General features: G+C 39.9%; 1 protein-coding gene across 1 annotated transcript in view; it reads left to right on the forward strand.

Annotated features, from left to right (window-relative positions):
- LOC109923322 (integrin alpha-2-like) overlaps nucleotides 1-19,683 on the forward strand; it is a 147,438-nt gene extending 127,755 nt beyond the window's left edge. The window contains exons 20-26 of the mRNA XM_048602237.1: nucleotides 4,242-4,365; nucleotides 5,731-5,814; nucleotides 8,529-8,605; nucleotides 8,697-8,786; nucleotides 18,282-18,315; nucleotides 19,301-19,403; nucleotides 19,661-19,683. Of these exons, the coding sequence (XP_048458194.1) occupies nucleotides 4,242-4,365; nucleotides 5,731-5,814; nucleotides 8,529-8,605; nucleotides 8,697-8,786; nucleotides 18,282-18,315; nucleotides 19,301-19,309 (418 nt within the window). The 3' untranslated portion in view covers nucleotides 19,310-19,403; nucleotides 19,661-19,683. The remainder of the gene's footprint in view (nucleotides 1-4,241; nucleotides 4,366-5,730; nucleotides 5,815-8,528; nucleotides 8,606-8,696; nucleotides 8,787-18,281; nucleotides 18,316-19,300; nucleotides 19,404-19,660) is intronic.
- Nucleotides 19,684-20,465: the final 782 nt, after the last annotated feature.

The raw sequence follows: 20,465 nt of genomic DNA on the forward strand, positions 1-20,465 counted from the left end.
GTTTGACCCAGTTCAATATTCAATCGATTCCTTCTGAGCACTCACCAATCAGTGATGATGGAAGAAAGTGATGTGGAAATGTTCTGTTGATATCTTAAATTACTGCTTCTAGCCTTCCAGAAGCAAAGAAATGCTCAGAAGAGAAGAGACCATGATATTACCACAAGACTAGAAATCCGAGCAACTAGACTAGTGCATTGGGGGCTTCTGGGCAGGTGGTGAAACTTGCATTCAATTAATATAACTGCAGCTTAGAAAAAGTTCATCAAATCATTCAATAAATGTTATAAAACGCCTACCTACTTCACTGATGTACTTTAGGGAAGAAATATTCTTAACTTGTCTGGCCTACAACTAACAGTTACAAAATCTAAGGAATGAAACTGATGGACACTCAACGTTAACCAGGACCAAAAATGACAACAACCTACAAATTTCTAGTTATGAACATCTGGGGATTTATGCCAAATATGGCAGAGCACTCTCCAACTTACTGCCAGAGACAAGTAAAACACAAGCTTTACCTAGTCATGTTCACAGAACCATATTTTATTCACAAAATCATTCCTCGCCTTAATGCTCCAGGAAGTACCTTTGCCATCTTTTGGTAGGAGGCAGTTGCTTTGGAAGAACTCAACGTTGACTGCAGACCCCACGAGGACTCATGGCATTTGTTTAAATACAGGCAAAAAAACCTGCTGATTAGCTCTTCCACAGCCAGCCGCCCATCCCCAGATGATGAATCAGTGCTCCTCAATTTTGAATACCAATTGGAAGATGCGGTGAATTGGCCAGGGCACGGAATGGATTCTGGATGGAGGACTCCAATGTCCATCACCAAAAGTAGCTTAGTAGCACCATGACTGAGTTGGTCAAGTCCTGAATTGAATCTGCAGCAACAGGTGACAGAGTAATCAGGAGGGGAAAACTGTGTTAAGTGGGATTAATTTTGAACAGATCTAGCAACTGAAAACTGGACGCCCATGATGCACTGTGGACCAAGAACAACAAGAAAATTGGCTTCATCCACAATCTGTAAGCTCATGGCCCAGCACATTCCCCATTCAACCATTACAATCAAGCTAGGGAATCAACCTTGATTCAATGAAGAGTGCAGGAGGAAATACCAGGAGCTACACTAGGCATAAAAAAACTGAGGTGTCAACCTGTGAAGCTATCTAACAGGACTACTTATATGCTAAACAATGCAAGCAGCAAGTGATAGACAGGGCTAAATGATCCCACAACCAACAGATCAGATCAAATTCTGCCGTTCTGCCACATCCATGCATGAATGGTGGTGGACAAATAAACACCTCACTGGCTATGGGCCCTGACAACAATCTTTTTCTTTTAATTCATATATGGGATGTGGGCATCACTTGCTGGTCTAGCATTTATTGTCCATCCCTAGTTACCCTTGATAAGGTGGTGTGAGCTTCGTTCTTGAACCATTGCAGTCTATTTGGTGCAAGTAGACCCAAAATATTCTAGGGAAAATGTTCTAGGATCTTGACCCAATGACGCTGAAGGAATGGTGATATATTTCCATGACAGAATGGTAAGTGGCTTGGAAGGGAACTTGCATATAGTGGTATTCCATATCTCTGTTGCCCTTATCATTCTAGATGGTAATGGTTGTGGGTTTGGAAGGTACTGCCTAAAGAGTTTAGTGAATTTTTGCAGTGCATCTTTTAGATGGTACACACCAGTCATGCCTGGATGTGGTAGGACAGCAGAGTTTAAAATCCAGATTTTCTACTATTCCTTTTGGGGTTTCTCCTTTGAAGGCAGAAACAAAATACTTGTTCAAAGCCTCTGCTATTTATTGCTAGTTCCCCAGTCTCACCCTATAAGGAACCAACACTCACTTTAACAACTCTTTTCCTTTTATTATACTTTTAAAAGCATTTACTATCTGTGTTTATTTTTCTTTTCTAATTTTCTCTCATAATCTTTTTTTTAATCTATTACATTGGTTGATGGCGAAGGTGAATTGGCCCAGCTGCAAAAGATGGGGCCTGGGGATTGGCGACTTCAGCGTTAGTTGGGTCGGGTGAGGTGGTGGTGGTGGTTCTGAAACTGCTTGGAACTTGTACATAAATGGACTTCCCCTTACGCTGTATCTTCTCATTTTCTCTTTCTCTTATTTTTAAACTGTCAAAATGGCGCCAGTTTTTGGTAACAAATGAAAGCTTTTCACTGTATTTAATTGTATTTCACTGTAAAATGCACATGATAATAAATCATTCATTCATTCACTGTTATTTGCTGGCTTCTAAAGTGTCCCTAATCTTCACAACATTGTACACCTTTTCTTTTAATGTGATTCTATCCTTAATTTCCTCAGTTAGCCATGGATAGTTCTTCCTTCTCAGAATCTTTCTTTTTCAATAGACTATCATTTTAATTAAGACTAATAAGGCAGAATATCGTCAATATAATGTGCATATATTTTCTTTAAATATATCATTGTCTTGATGTCTAACAAGGTTTGTTGTACTGTACTGAGATACAAGGTAAAAATATTCAGTGAGGTTGTTGACTTGCTCGCTGAGCTGGCTTGTTTTCGTTCAGACATTTCGTCACCTCCCCCGCATTCAACCTAAACTGTGGATCCGGTTTGTAGACGACACATTTGTCATTATGAAATGCAACAAACTAGAAGAGACCCACCACCTCATCAACAAAGTATTTATGGGCATTAAATTCACAAGAGAAGAAGAAAACAATCAGCTTCAGTTTCTCGACATCAGAGTTGAACATATGACCAACGGAGTATTCCAAACATCAGTATACAGGAAAGCAACCCATACAGACCAAATCCTCAACTTCCACAGCAACCACCCCAATGTCCACAAACAAAGCTGTTTTAGGACACTGTTTAAACAGGCCACCACTCACAGCAACACGCCAGAACTACGCAGGAAAGAGGAAGTGCACATATACAAAATCTTCGTTATGAACAGATATCCCCCCAACTTTATCTGCAGGTGCCTACTAAATAGATAACAACAAGAGGATACAGTACACCCTAACACATTGGCCACACTGCCCTGTATCAAGAAGATATCAGAACTGACAACGAGACTCCAACGACCACTGGGAATCATGGTAACACATAAGCCCACAGCCACCCTATGACAAGCACTCTCAAGGATTAAGGACCCCATTCCCACAACATGCAGAATCAATGTAGTTTATAAACTACTATGCAACGACTGCCACAAACATTACATTAGACAGACAGGAAGGAAACTAACCATCAGAATACACGAATATCAGCTAGCAGCAAAACGACAGAATGAACTTTTCTTAATATCAGCACACTCGGACAACGATGGCCATCAGTTTAACTGGGACAATGTAACTATAGTCGCTGAAGCCAAACACAGACACGCACTGTGTTTCCTAGAGGCATGGTTCTCAACCCATAAAGCAATCAAAAACGTATAGAATTGGACCCCATATACAAACCAATACAGAACAAAACCAGAGATGACAATACTCACCATAACAGACCAGGCAGTGTATATTCCAAGCGGAGTAGAACAACATCGCTTCATCGGAGGCCTCACTAATGATGTTACCTGGCTTGATGACGAAACATCTGAACAAAAACAAGCCAGCTCGGCAAGCAAGTCAACAACCTCACCCACACCCCAAGCTACCAATCTTTGCTAAAACTTTAAAAAATGTTCAGTGAACAGTAACTGACTTGTCAATCATTACCCAATTTACAACACTTGAGTCACAACATTCTCCGTTAAGGGTTTAAACACAAAAATGAAGGCTGACTCTGCAGTCGAAATGCTACACTGTTGGAAGTGCCATCTTTCAGCTGAGATGTTAAACCGAGGCCAAGTCTGTTTGCTCTGGTGAATCTGAGAGAGCTTGTGGAACTATTTTGAAGAAGAGCGGAGGAATTATCCCTGAAATCCAAGCCAAACATTTATTCCGTCAAGTAGCATTAGTGAACATATGATCTGATCATTATTACATTGCTGTCTGTGAGTTTGCTTTGTGCAAATCACTACTGCTTTTCTTTCTTTCAAACAGTATCTATACTTCAAAAGTATATCTTTGGTTGTAAGTGCTTTGAGATGTAAGGTATCCACTGCAAGTTTTTCAATAATAGTAACTGTTCTTTATGCCTTTACTTGACTATAATCTATAATTTTGGACTGAATGTCAATCTAATGTTTGTCTTACATTAATAAATGTCTTATTTCTACCAACAGTAACTACATTGTTAGTAGCAAGAAACAACAGATGATCATTAACGTAGAGACAGAGAACAAGAAGGAAAATGCATTTAATGCTAAAGTGATAGTTCATTTTTCTGACAACATCTTTTTTGCATCAGTGAGTAGAATATTTGAATTACATGATACTTTACAGAATAAGAGAGTCCTGACTAAAATCAAAAACATATAAATAGATTTCTGTACTTCCCACTTCAGTATTAAACAATCTCTGAGGAGGACGGAGAGAAAAGTTGGGCAGAGTTGATGACACTTCTTCCACAGATTACTTTCATGTAATAATTGCTAGAAAATGACCAGCTCCAACAAGGAAAGATTGACCTTTCCCATGCCCCACACATTCATTCTTAGATTTGGACTTTTACTGAAGTGGAGTGTTCATCCACCAAACAGGCCAACTTTTTATGGTACCTCCTACAGTGGACCTCCAAACCCTTTAGCATCAAAGGAAACAGCGTTTCCCACATGCCCCCATTGTGTCATTATGAACAATTAGTCAACTTTCATGCCATCACCCTAAAGGCATGTTACCAAATGTGTTGGTATCACAACGAGTAGAAACAAAGCACGTCATTCTCAAGAGAGAGGAAATAGCTGCCTGTCTAAAGATGATGCTGCGGCAACCAGTATGGCAAAATAAAGAGTGTACTTTATCTCTATTCTTTGCAACACCCCAATCCTTCTCCCTCCTAGCAGCCTTCTTCTCTTTTCCCGTGTCCCCAAGGCCTTCTGATTGCCCACCAGCCTTCCTGTCACTCCCAAGTAAAAAAAGGAGTTTTACTTCCAGAGCAAATCCCTCCCCACTCCCCATTGCAGGCCTAAATCCCCATCCCAACCCCTCCCCTTCCCAGTGGAAGTCAGTCCCCTCTCTGCTTCCACACCAGGTGCAGACCTCTCCTCCTCTGCCCTCACCTCGACCACTTCCAAATCCCATGTTTCCACTCCCAGTGCAGACCTTCCCCCCCCCCCCTGTGCACCGCACCTGCCCCCCCCGCCACCGATCCCAGTGCCATCCTTTGATCTTACTCCCACTGGGGCTCCAGCCTCCCTGGGCCTTTCATCAGTGGTATATGCACTAATGCTTTTTGTGACTTGTTTGTCATGGCCAGCTGACATTACAAGTCAAGTCTGCACATTGGAGCATTATGAACCACTGCACACCTGAAATTATGCTTCCAAGCAAGCTTCATCCTTTTAAGATCTAGCTGTCTGGACAAGCTTCTAATCTGCTCAGACAGAATTCATTTCATGGCAAGGGAGCCCAATTAGTGTAGGCCCAACATTTTCCAACTTTGTAAAATTATGCAGCACTGTCTACAATCATTTCCTGCACAATGATTCTACCTAAACAGACCTACAGATTATTGATATAAGTAGACAATCCTATTGTATAGCTAATGGGGTAAGAGAGATGATTACGTATATTTAAACTGAATGATGGATGTTTTTCTTTTCATTTTAACAGGCTGAGAACAGCGACTGTAGTGAAGTAAACTCGACCTCAGTATCCTGTGACATTGGGAGCCCATTTTTAAAAGGGGGAGATAAGGTGATTTTTTTTAAGGTTTTTTAAAATCATTTCAGAGAATTCATTAATAATACGTGATTGGAATAGAAATGTGTGTAATTTATGACTTCTATATCAGAGGGAAAATTATTAAGTCTACACTAAAGGTAGTGCACACCATGCTGGCCACTGTAAGACTATGTAGAGGGGAAAGACTGCACTGGAATCCCTGTCATCCTTTTCTAGCTTTTAGAATTACCCCTCCAAATTCATCCCTTTTTCATATAGCAAAGACGAAGGGTCAGCACAAAAGCTGAAAGAAGTGAGAAATGAGGCAATGTAGATGATGAAGTTATCATCAGATGACCCTCAGAACTATGGGCACAAATTGGCCGTCAGAACATTATGTGAGAAAATATGAGATTTGCACTTTGTCAGAAAGAACTGTGGAAAGCTACACAAAAGGATTTGGAGGTCGTGTGTGAATCTCAAAAAGATCGATCCAAGTTCAGAAGGTAATAGGGAAGGCGAATGAATGTTGGCCTTTATTTCAAAGCAAATGTAGTCTGAAAATAGATATTGTTAAAACGATATAAGCCACTGGTCAGGCTACAGCTGGAGAACTGTGAGCAGTTTTAGTCCCCTTATATAATGAAAGGTACATTGAAGGCAGTCCAGAGAATGTTTGAGGTTGAACCCATGTATAGTGCAATTTTCTTATGAGGAGAGGTTGAGAAAGTTAGGCTTGTAATCATTACGGTTTAGAAGATTCTGTCAAGCTGACAGAATATATGAGGAGAGGTTGTTTCTCCTTGTTAGTCAGTCTAGCACTACAGAGCATAATCTCAGAAAAAGGGTACGTACATTTAAGAGCGGGATGAGGAGGAATTTCTTCTCTCAGAAAGTAGTGAATCTGATTGATTTATTTTCATGTGTACCAAAGTACAGTGAAAACCTTTGTTTATGAGTGGTACAGGCAGATCATAGTAAACAAGGATGTACAGATCAAAACGACTTAGACAGAGGTACAGGTTACATTGCATGGGGCGTGCACTAGGCGAGATTATGTTAGCAAGATCAATCATTATTTGAGGTTAGAGAGTCCATTTATCAGTCTAATTATGGCCAGGATGAAGCTGTTCCTGAACCTGCTTGTGCGTATGATCAGGCTTCTATATCTTCTGCTTGATGGAAGAGATTGTAAGGGGTCATTACCAGGATGAAATGAGTCATTGCTGCGGAAAGGCTGCCAACATCATCAGCGAGCCATGTAAATGGAGTCCATGGATGGAAGGTTGGCTTCCGTGATGGTCTGAGCTGTGCACACCACCTTCTGTAGTTTCTTACGGCCCTGGACAGAGCGGTTACCATACCAGGCCATTATGCACCCGGACAATATACTTTCAATGGTGCATCTGTAGAAGTTGGTGAGGAACCTTATGGACATGCCAACTTTACTGAGCCGCCTGAGGAAGAAGAGGTGTTGTATCTTCTTGACTGTTACATCTATGTGGACAGTAAGCCCAGGTTTTTGGTTATTGTCACTCCAAGGAACTTGGCACTCTCCACCCTCTCAACCTCAGTTCCATTGATGTAGTTGTAGTTCTCCTCCTTTCTTTCTGAAGTCAATGATCAGTTCCTTAGTTTTTCCGACATTGAGAGAGAGGTTGTTTTCATTGCACCACATCACCAAGCTCTCTAACTCCCTTCTGTATTTCGATTCCTCATTGTTAGATATCCTTCCAACTATGATGGTGTTGTCAGCGATCAATCAATTTTGAATCCAAGTCCTCAGTTCTGATGAGTAGTCACTGGACTCAAAACGTTAACTCTGTTTTCATAGAATCATAGAATCCCTACAGTGTGGAAACAGGCCCTTGTGCCTGACAAGTCCACACTGACCCTCAGAGCATCCCACCCAGACCCATCCCCTTATAACCCACCTCATCTACACATTCCTGAACACTATGGGCAATTTAGCCAATCCACCTAGCTTGCACATCTTTGGACTTTCTTCCCAATCTGGAATTCTCCACTATAGATGGCAGTTGAGGCTGGGCTGTTAAGTATATTTAAGGCTAAGATAGGTTTTTAATCAGTAAGAGTATCAAGGGTCGTGGGAAAAGCAGGGAGATGGAGTTGAGGATTATCAGATCAGCCATGTTCTCATTGGCAGAGGAGACTTGATGGGCTGAGTCATGAGGTCTGCTCCTATGTCTTATAGTCTTATGGATGGCTCCTGGGAGATCAGACTTCACTGCTACAATGCTGGCTGCACACACTTCCATAAGTCCTCATAACCCAACTGAGTCTGACTACATTGGAGTAACTAGGAAGACAATTAAAATCAATGTTGTTCAGAAAGATTTCTCAAAATAATGATATTGTGCTGCAACAACTCCAGAAAAAAGATCTGAATTTGAAATAGTCGACTCACAGCAATAGTAAAAACAGTATCAGACTGAACAGCAGGATGAGAAAACGTGAGTAACCAATCACTAAGAAGCTTGGTGAAACAGTGTACTGGGCTCTTGTTTAAAATATTTTCAATGAAGAACATAATTTACACTTCAACATGGGTGTGCACAATTTTTCCTAAGCCTAAAGTTAGAATAATTCCTTATGTTCCCTTACAGTTATTCTCGAAGAAATATTTATTTAGAAATGTCTTATCCTGTAAGTAAATGCTGTAAAGTCAGAGCAAAACCCAAAGTTAAACATACTAAATTCCAATTTATTTTTTCTCATGTTGATAGATCTCTTTTGACATCAACTTTGATTTTAATGTCAACAAACCACGGAGAGATACATACGTGAGACTCTTTGCTAAAAGGTAAATACTGATTATCATAATTCAAACAATTTACATTTTTGTTTTTCAATTTCTATGTAGAAGTTTAAGTAACATCTGTTTCACTTTACAGTGAGAGCAATGAAAATCCAGAAACTGATTTTGACAACAAGGAAAATGTTATCTTTACCGTACAGTATGATACTGAAATTCTCTTCTCAAGGTATGTAGTGCCTGAAAGAAATGTTTATAGTAAAGTATTCTCTTGAAGTTTATTATTTGATTAATCTTTTAGTAACCTGTTGTCATTAAAATAAGAGATGGCAGTGATCAGAATAAATTTATTTTTCAATATTAACTTCACAGTCCTCAAACTACAATCCTGCCCCCAATCTCCTGTTCCCCTCCAATATCCTTCAATGTATTCTCACTTCTAAATCTCTACCCACCTTTTCAGTTTAAATCTTTTCTGTTTCTCTCCCTACCACACCTTCAGAATGTTCTAGCAGTTCACATTGTCTGAGGCTCTAATTGCAACACATTAACCAACAAACTAACCTCTTCAAATGCCTCTAACCTGTTGTCCTGTTTAGAGGAGCTGCCACCAACTGGTTCCGCTCATTTCTATTTGATTGGATCCAGAACATCTGGACCAACAGTTTGTCTTCTAAGCTCCAAACTACCACTTCCAAAGACTCTAACTATCTATGCTTCATCATGTCCTGTTCTTAATCTACATGTTGTCCTTGGCAGCATTACCTACATTGGGAGGAGGAAAATTTCTTTACTTACATATGTTGCTGACACCCGGCAATAAGTCTTTCAAATCTTCCACAGACGCTGTGCAACGAGACTGTTTGTTTTGACATTTGTCTGAGATGAGCTGATATTTTCTCCAGTTAGACATAGAAAACAACAAATCAACCATTTTGAGCACATCCCACAAACTCTGAACAAAAAAAAAAGAAAAACGTGAATGCTGGAAATCAGAAACAAAAAACTGAAATTGCTGGAAAAACTCAGCAGGTCTAGCAGCACCTGTGTAAGAAAGCAGAGTTAATGTTTCAGGTCCAGTGACCTTTCTTCAGAACTTCAGAGCCACAAACTTTGAACTTCCAGGTACTCTATGGTTGTTAATTTAAACTTGGTTGATCTATCCTCGATGCAGGTAGTATCTAATTAACTTAATTCATTCTTTGCGTTACCAGAGAAAAATGTTTCAGGTAGTATAGTAGATATTGCATAGATGGACTTCCCAAAGAAATTCAAAAAAGTGGCACACGGGAGTTTAATTAAGTAAAAAGTAACCTGTTGGCATAGACTTCTGTGTGACAGAAAGCAAAGGATGCTGGGTGATTGACATTTTTTTTCAGACAGGGAGGTAGTTTGACCCAAGAGTCAGTTTTGTGTTCTTTACATTATTCATTTTGTATAAATGATTGAGAATTGTTTAAAATTGATAATGTACATCCAGCAGTGAAAGTTAAGGATAATTATATAATTCAGGGTGACAGACTGATGAAAAGATTAGAAGCCTGGTAACTGGAACTCAGCATGGGAAAATGTTGCAGTTTTGAGAACTAATATGGACATTCAGTATATATCCAATAAATGACACATACCTTTTGGGAAATGTAGATGTGCAGAAAGACTTCATTCTCCATGTATATACAAACTCTTAAAGATGGCAGAGGGACTTCTTGTGTATGATTCTGAGATGATGAACTTGTTTAAAAAGCATCTGGTTACTTGAATTATAAGTCAAAGAATAGAAAAGAAATGCTATGATGCCAGCAATCTTTTTCTAAACAGCGTCAGTGTGAAGAGGCATAGAATGGTACAGCACAGGTAGTTTACTCTGATAAACACCACATGTGCATGTCAGCACAAACAATTTAGAGGCATGCACAACTGCATTTTATAGAGGACTTTGGACATTAAAACATTATCAAGCATTGGTTAGATTTTGAGTGTCATGAACTGACATTCAGGAAAGATGTAAAGGCTTTATAATGGGTATAGACAAGATTTACTAGGAGGTAATTAGGGATGAAGGACTTCATTTATGATGAGAAGTTAGAAAGCTTAAGACTGCTTTCCTTTGAAACAAAGAATAGTGAGTTATTTAAAACAACGAGAAAAAAACATTTAGCTTTGACCAGGGGCTGGATTTTATGTCTATTAAGTGCATGGTAATGGTCATCTCGCTATCATCCAAGAGCAGCTAAAATCTGTCAGCACTTCACTGGCCCAGACATTCCCATCCCCACCTGAGGAGGAAACCATGCCCCCATTGCTGCTGGCCAAACAAATGAGTGGCAGTGTCGATTCCCAGCAGCACCACAGATGGCCATTGTTGAGACTGCAGCCAATCCCCATTGCTGGTCATTATTGCAACTAAATGGAGGTAAATGGAGTGTGGGTATTGCTAAGACCTGGCCCCAGTAAGCAATCCAGGGAGGTTAAGATATGAAATCAGGGAAATGAAGGGGTGATCAAAGTATGAGGTATGCTTCAATGGAAAAATGTTGGTCATAAAGGAGGAAACCACTTAAAAGCTGTCCTCACCTCTCATCAGCAGGCATGTCTCCTTGGAAATCCAGCAAGTAATTGTTAAGCATGTGAAAAAGTAACTTCAGAGCTTCACTCCTCTTTAAAGCATTTAAATAAAGAAGTTAGAGACAGTTTGGGGTTGGGTTTGAGATGAAACTTTAATTTTAACTTCTGACCTCAATCCACTTGTCTATGAGTATTAAAATATAACCCTATGATTTTATAACCTATCCCTACATCAATAAATGGCATTACTCAAGTAAAACATAATAATTTCAAATCACAGGAGTGGAGAAGACCTGGAGGTAGCTTTATACAAATCGTTGAAGTTGGCAGGTACATTGAGAAAGTGAGTAAAAAGCCATACAGGATGCCAGGCTTTACAAATAGAGGCAAAGAATGGAAAGGCAACAAGTTGTGGTCAACCTTTATGACTCACTACTTCAGTCTCAACTGGAATAATAGGTCTAATAACTGGGGCCCAGAGGCTGGAGTGGACTTACACTGGCAGGATGGCAACATATCATAGCCTCATTAGCAAAGGTGCCAAAAGACAGGGAAGAATGGATCCATAGATGAGGGACTTCAGCTATGTGGATAGGTTGGAGCAGCTGGGTTGCGCTCCTTAGAGAAAGGAAAGTTGACAGGAGATTCAACAGTAGTTTTCTAAAACAAATTGCCTCCTTATGTTATAGAGTCATAACATGGAAACAGGCCCTTTGATCCAACTCATCCACACCAACCAGACATCCCAATTTGACCTTGTCCCATTTGCCAGCATTTGGTCCATATCTCTTTAAACCCTTCCTATTCATGTACCCATCCAGATGCCTTTTAAATGTTGTAATTGTACTCACCTCCCATTTCCTCTGGCAGCTCATTCCAGATACACACCACCCTCTGTTTGAACATGTTACCCTTCAGGGTCCTTTTTAAATCTTTCCCCTCTCACCTTAAAACCTATGTCCTCTGGTTTTGGAACCCCCCACCCTAGGGAAAAGACCTTAGCACCAGGGAAAATCGCCCCACCCTATGCAGCCTCTCCCTATAGCTTAAAACCTCCAATCCTGGCAACATCGTTATAAATCTTGTCTGTACCCTCTCAAGTTTAACACATCCTTCCGATAGAAGGGCAACCAGAATTGTACGTAGTATTCCAAAAGTAGCCTTACCAATGTCCTGTACAACCGCAACATGACATCCCAACTCCTACACTCAATATTATGACCAATAAAGGCAAGCATACCAAATGCCTTCTTCACTATCCTGTCTACCTGTGACCCCACTTTCAAGGAATTATGCAGCTGCACCCCTAGGTCTCTTTGTTCGGCAACACTCCCCAGAGCCCTACCATTTACTGTACAAGTCCTGCCCTGGTTTGCCTTACCAAAATGTAACACCTCACATTTATCTAAATTAAGCTCCACCTGCCACTCCTTGGCTCATTGGCCCATTTGATCATTTCCTGATGTACTCAGAGATAATCTTCTTCACTGTCCACTATATCACCTATTTTCCTCATGGTCAGTATGTGAATACGTCATTTTTTAAAGATAGGGCATATCCACACTTTTAAGAGACATGCTCATGATACCATCACTGTATCATAGCAAGCATAAAAAAAATGCAAAACTGAGAGTATAAAAAACTCCTATGCCATCATGTCAGGAATCACTTGAAACATGACATGCTACTAGAAATATGCTGGTTTTTGCAACCTTTCATAATTGATATTTGCCAGACATTGTTGTGCCTATAAGCATAATGTTTGTATATAACAGTTGTTTTAAATGTGTGTTGGACTCTTCAATACCGCAAAATCCATTCCGAGTCTCTTAGGTCAAGGAAAATAACAATTGTTGCCTCATCAGGTAAAACACCCTTCTGGAGGCAAAACCCACATCACCTTATGTGCTTGTAAGTGTTCTATAATTCTTCCTATACTTCCTGAAATTTTAAACCTTGGAAGGTACCAGTTCTAACACCATTCCATTTAAATATCTTAAATATATTATTAAAAAGGAGACATTTGCAGTGATTGGATGCTAAATATGTCACATGATGTTACATACAAATATACGAATTAGGAACAGTAGTAAAAAGATCTAGCAACTCAAGCCTGGGCGTCCATGAGATGCTGTGGGCCATCAACAGCAGCAGAATTGTACTCCAGCACAATCTGTAACCTCATGGCCCGGCATATCCCCCACTCAACCATTACCATCAAGCCAGAGGATCAATCCTGGTTCAATGGCGAGTGCAGGAGAGCATGCCAGGAGCAGCACCAGGCATACCTGAAGATGAGGTATCAACCTGGTGAAGCCACCAAACAGGACTACTTGCACGCCAAACAGCGAAAGCAACAAGTGATAGACAGAGCTAAGCGATCCCACAACCAACAGATCAGATCTAAATTCTGCAGTCCTGCCACACCCAGTCATGAATGGTGGTGAACAATTAAACAACTCCCAGGAAGAGGAGGCTCCATAAATATCCCCATCCTTAATGATGGAAGAGCCCAGCACATCAGTGCGAAGCATAAGGATGAAGCATTTGCAGCAATCTTCAGCCAGAATGCCAAGTGGATGATCCATCTCAGCCTCCTGCAGTGGTCCCCGGCATTACAGATACTAGTCTTCAGCCAATTTGATTCACTTCACGTGATATCAAGAAACGGTTGGAGACACTGGATACTGCAAAGGCTAAGGACCCTGACAACATTCCAGCAACAGTTCTGAAGACTTGTGCCCCAGAACTTGCCACTCCCTTAGCCAAGCTGTTCCAGTACAGTTACAACACTGGCATCTACCCGGCAATGTGGAAAATTGCCTAAGTATGTCCTGTACACAAAAAGCAGGACAAATCCAACCCGGACAATTACCTCCCCAACAGTGTCCTCTTGATCATCAGTAAAGTGATGGAAGGTGTTATTGACAGTGCTATCAAGCAGCGCCTGCTCAGTGATGCCCAGTTTGGGTTCCGCCAGGGCCACTCAGCTCCTGACCTCATTACAGCCTTTGTTCAAACATGGACAAAAGAGCTGAATTCCAAATATGAGGTGAGAGTGACAGCCCTTGATATCAAGGCTGAATTCAACCAAGTGTGGCATCAAGGAGCCCCAGCAAAACTGGAATCAATGGGTATCAAGGGGCAAATTCACCAATTGTTGGAGCGATACCTGACACATAGGAAGATTTTTGTGGTTGTTGGAGGTCAATCATCTCAGCTCCAAGACATCTCTGCAGGAGTTCCTCATGGTGGTGTCCTAGGCCCAACCATCTGCTTCATCAATGACCTTCCCTCTGTCATAAGGTCAGAGGTGGGTATGTTCGTCGATGATTGCACAATGTTCAGCACAATTTGTGACTCCTCAGATACTGAAGCAATCCATGTACAAATGCAATAAGATCTGGACAATATCCAGGCTTGGGCTGACAAATGGCAAGTGACATTGATGCCACACAGATGCCATGCTATGACCATCACCAATAAGAGACAATTTAACCTCTTGACATTCAATGGTGTTACCATCACTTAACCCCCACTATCAACATCCTGGGTGTTATCATTGACCAGAGATTCAACTGGACTCACCATATGAACACGGTGGCTACAAGAGCAGGCCAGAAGCTAGGCATATTGCAGCAAGTAACTCACTTCCTGATTCCGCAAAGCCTCGCCACCATCTACAAGGCACAAGTCGGGAGTGTGATGGAATACTCCCCACTTGCCTGGATGAGTGCAGCCCCAACAACACTAAATAATCTCCACACCATCCAGAATAAAGCAGCCCACTTGATTGGCACTACATCCACAAGCTTCCATTCACACCACCACCGACGCTCAGCAGCAGCAGTGTGTACTATTTACAAGCTACACTGCAGAAATTCACCAAAGATCCTCAGGCAGCACCTTCCAAACCCACGACCACTTCCATCTCGAAGGACAAGGGTATCAGACATAGGGAACACCACCGCCTCCAAGTTCCCCTCCAAGCCATTCACCATTTAGCCGCTCAGGCCTGCTCCACTATTCAATAAGATCATGGTTGAACTGGTTCTGGCCTCAACTTCACATTCCTACCTACATCTCGTGACCTGTGACTCCTTTGGTGGTCACGAATCTATCTACCTCTGACTTAAAACTATTCAGTAAATCTGCCAGTTTGTGGAAAGTGAGTTCCATATGCCCATGAGCATCTGAGAGAGAAACAAAATTCTCCTTAACTCCAACTTAAATAGAAGACTGTTATTTTTAAATGATGCTGTCTACTTTTAGTCTTTCCCACAAGGGGAAACATCCTTTTTAACAGCTATCCTGTCAGGATCTTATGGGTTTTAAGAAGATCAACTCTCATTCTGTTGTATGCTGATTGATGCAGGCTGAACCTATTGAAATTTGCCTCAAAATAAGCCCCCTCATCCAAGGTATCAGTTGAGTTAACCTTTTCCCAACCACCTCAAACACAATTACTTCCAAGACTACACATGACTTCAGACATGGCCTCACTGAAGCTCTATACAATTGTAAAAAGACATCCCTAATTTCATGTTTCATTTCTCTTGCAATAAATGATAATATTCCACTTACTTTTCAAATCACTTGCTGTACTGCATTTGCACTTCCTGGTTCATGTACTAAGACACCCAGATCTCTCTCCACAATAGAAGGATCTAAAATCTCTCTATTTTTATAAAATGCTGTATTTTGATCCAAGAATTGGACAAGTTCATCCTTTCCTACATCATACTTCATCTCCTAAATGTTTGCCCATTCGCTGTCTATTTTCCTTTGCAAACTTTTCATGTCCTCTTCACAGCTTACTTTCCAACTAATATTTGAGATCAGCAAATGTTACAATCATGCATTCAGCTGCTTCATGAAAGTTGTTGATATAAATTGAATTGATGAGGCTCTAGCACTGATCCCTGTGACAATCCAGATGTCATAATTCACCAACCTGAAAACGACTTATTTAGGCCCACTCCCTTTCCTTTTAGCTAACAAAGCTCTATCCATGTTATAATGTTAACCCCTACACCATGAGCTCTTATTTTGCACAGCAGCCTTGGATATAGCACCTTGTCAAATTCCTTCTGGAAATTTAAGTAGAGCACATCTATATATTCCCTTTATCAATTTTTACTTTTTCAAACTGCAATCAGTTGGTTAAACATGATTTCTCTTTCACAATGACTCATTGACCCTGTCTGATTGCCTGACATCTTGTAAATGCCACGTTATATCCTTCTTAAGAGAAAATTCCAGCATTTTCTTTATGATAGATGTTAAACTAAGTGGCCTGCAATTTCCTGGTATCTGTCTCTGTCAATTTTTTTTCGAAAAATTGAATTACATTAATAAGGACCCAGGTGAATGTAATTATTTTAATTTCCTCTCTGCCTTTCACTTCCAGGTTCACAATTATTTCTGGAATGCTATTTATGTCATCTACATGATTAATTCCTCAAATGCACTTTCCAGTGGGTCAATGCTCATTTTACTTGCTCTTTTCCTTTTAAGTACATGTAGAATCTCTGCCTACTGTAATATGAGGGAATACTAGCAAATAATACACTAATTTATCCTTTCTTATTAATATTTAAGCCATTCTTTGCTGTTCTGTGCATTCTGCCCAAGCTTTTAAATTGTCCCTCATCTTTGCAGAACTACATCTTTCTCCTTCAACTAAATACTATACTTAACTTCAGTTAGCCACGAATGGTGCATCCTTCCCTTGGAGTTTTCCCTTAACACTGGAATGTATCTTTTTTATTTGCTCTTGGGATATGGGCATTGCTAGCTGGGCCAGTATTTATTGCTCATTTCGAACTGCCCTGGGGAAGGTGATTCTGATCTGTATTCTTGATTGCAGCAATTCTTGAGGTGTAGGAATACCCTTCATGCCCTTGGAAAATTATTTCCAGGATTTTGACCTATGATATTAGTGACAGTGTCAAAGAAACGATGATATAGTTCCAAGTCAGGATGATGTGTGGCTTGGAGGGGAACTTGCAGGTGACGTTATTCCCATGGATTTCTGCTTTAGTGCTTCTACCTGTATTGGTCACAGGAGTTGAAGATACTGGCAAAGGAGCCTTGATGAGTAAGTGCACTACACTTGTATGTGGTACACACTGTTGCAACTGTTGAAGTGCATGTTGAAGATGGTAGATTGTGTGCTAATCAAGTGAGCTGCTTTGTCCTGGATGATATTGATTGTTTTGAATGTTGTTGGAGCTGCAGTTAGCCAGGCAAGTAGTATTTCATTCCACTCCTGATTTATGCCTTGTAGATAGTGGACAGGGAGACTGCACTGAAGATGAGTTATTACCCACAGAATTCCTTGTCCTTGACCTGCTCTTGTAGTCACAGTATTTACATTGCTGGCCCAGTTCAGTTTCAAGTCAAAGGTAATCCCCAGGATGTTGATAGTGGAGGATTCAGTGATGGTAATGCCATTGACTGTCAAGGGGTAATGATTAAATTATTTCTTATTGGATGTGGTTATTGCCTGTTACTTGTGTGGCATGAATGTTACATGCCATTTTAGAGTCCAAGCTTGAATTTGTTCAGGTCTTGTTACATATGGACACAGACTGTTTAGTATCTGAGCAATTATGAATGGTGCTAAATATTGTGAAACCATCAGTAAACAACCACATTTTTGACCATTTCTTTTATTTTTTATTCATTAATGGGATGAGGGTGTCACTGGCTAGGCAGCATTTATTGCCCATCCCTAATTGCCCAGAGGGCAGTTCAGAGTCAGCCACGTTGCTGTGGGCTTGGAGTCACATGTAGGCCAGACCAGGTAAGGATGGCAGTTTCCTTCCCTAAAGGACATTAGTGAACCAGATGGGGTTTTCCTGATAATTGACAATGGATTCACGGTCATCATTAGACTCTTAATTCCAGATATTTTATTGAATTCAAATTCCACCAACTACCATGGCGGGATTCGAACCCAAATCCCCAGAACATTACCTGGGTCTCTGGATTAGCAGTCCAGTGTTAATACTACTAGGCCATCACTTGAGGGAAGATTACTCATGAAATATCTGAAGATGCAATGCTTAGGTGACCACCCTGAGAAATTCTGACAGAGGATATGGACTGAGATGATTGACCTAGAACAACCACAATCATCTTACTTTTGTGCCAGGTATGATTCCAACCAGCAGAGAGTTTTCCCTCATGTGAGTATTCTGAAATATATCCTTAAATGTCTGCCACTGCTACTCTATTGACCTATCTTGTAATCTAATTTCTCTGCTCACTTCTACCAGTTCTGTATTCATCCTCGTATAACAGCCCCTAATTAAGTTTAACGCACTAGTTTTAGATTTAAGTCTTCTCGCCCTCAAAAGAAATGTGGTTTTCAATCATTTATGAACAATGCTATCTAGGGCACCTTCAAGATTAGGTCATTAATTAATTTTTTCTCATTGCACATTACCAGAAATACAGTAAAGTTTTCCCTGACTGTCTCTAGAAAATGCTGCTCTAAGATGTGCTGAAAACACACCATCAACCATCGTCCAGGCCATAATTGTCAATCTAAGTCATCAAATCTATATGTAAATTTAAAGTACCCATTATCAGTGCCATACCTTTCGTTCAAATCCCTATCATTTCTTCCTGTTTAGGTTAGCCTGTATAGGTCTTCTCTTCCCATTGTACTAATTTCATCTTTTATCACAAAACTGCACCTTCACCTGTTCCCTCCTTCCTATAATTCCTAAATATCTTGTATATTTCAATATTCAGACGCAATTCCTCATCACCGTGCAACCACATCTCTGCATTAGCTATCAAACTACACATATTAGTGTCTATTTTTTTGCTGTCAATTCATCTGTTTTGTTATGAATGCTCTGTGCATTCAGCCACTGAATTATTAAGTCTATGCTTTTATAATTTTCATAACCACTAGCCTTTTCTGCTGGTGTACTCTTAGATTTGCACATTCTGTGCCTGCCTGCCTGCCTGCCATGCTCTGATCATTATATCGCTTATTGCCGTCTTATTGTCTTGCCTTGATTTCTCTAATCAATGTTCTATTAAATAATTGATAAAAGTATAAATGGATTAAAATGATGAGGTACTGAAATATATTATGCTTTTTATTTGTAATTGTATATTCTAACAATACTTATTGATATTATTTTCTTTATGTTCCAGAACTACTAACAAACATTTCTATGAAATAACTTCTAAAACACTGGTTAACAAAACAAGACCTCCATTAGATCAAATTGGTCCAGAATATGTTATTACACTCATAGTAAGTATGTGTTGTATTTTCATGGCATTGTTGCATTCAGATGTGTGTTGATTGGTATTTTCTGCTCAGTATTCTCCACTCATTTCCTAAAGGACAATAAAGTACGTAAAATTGTTTAACGTGATATTGGTGTTTGCACGAAAAGCATTCATGTGAATTCATTTGCTACCATAATTATATTGAAAGCCCATTATAAAATTAGTTTTTCAGGAAATGAATATAAAAATGCTACAACTAATTTTTATTTTTTTTTAAAGGTCAATACTGGACATTTCCCTATACAGACCACCTATGTCACAGTTAATATACCAGTATCTACAAAAAAGGACAATCGACTTTTGTATCTTGTTGATGTAACTCAAGTATGTGTTTATAATTTTTATTTAATAACCAGTTCATACCTAGCAGTATGAATCACACCTGAAATGTGCTATGTGACAACTGTAACTTTTTATATGAAGAACAAAGCAAATCAGGACTGATGACAATCTTATTTTCACACCCACCTCAGTGAATAGAATTTCTTGTGCCAGGATGAAATATATCAAGGATAATTTTGACTCCAAGTTACAATGTTAGATGATCGATAGTGATATTGATTTCAATAGAAATATAAATCAGTTGCTTTCCACTTGCACTTGAAGTCAAAACTCCCACCATCTGCTTAATGTGAGATCATAAATACACATTCAGTTTTTAAAAAAAACTAAGTTAAATCCAGTAAAACATGAACAAATGTTTAATTGTCTTCATCTGTCAATTTGGCATCTATTACCTATGAGGTAGACCTGCTTTTTTTATTGCTGACTGGAGTTAATATGTGTGAAACAGTAGGTTTCTGGAAAAATGATGTATATAAACAAATTTTCATGAGTGAAATTTTTGCCTGTCTGTGCATCTCATTGTTTATCTTATTCAAGCCATATACTTCTAAGACCATCCTTGTGCCTCTGGTTGTCACCTGTACTAATAAGCTGGTCAAAGGCAATTTCTGAAGTTGGTATTCAGATTGGTCATGAGGAACATTGGAAGGGTATTCACTTCTCATTAATTGAGGAAGTT

Source organism: Rhincodon typus, chromosome 1, assembly GCF_021869965.1.
Source record: "Rhincodon typus isolate 14 chromosome 1, sRhiTyp1.1, whole genome shotgun sequence".
NCBI lineage: Eukaryota > Metazoa > Chordata > Chondrichthyes > Orectolobiformes > Rhincodontidae > Rhincodon > Rhincodon typus.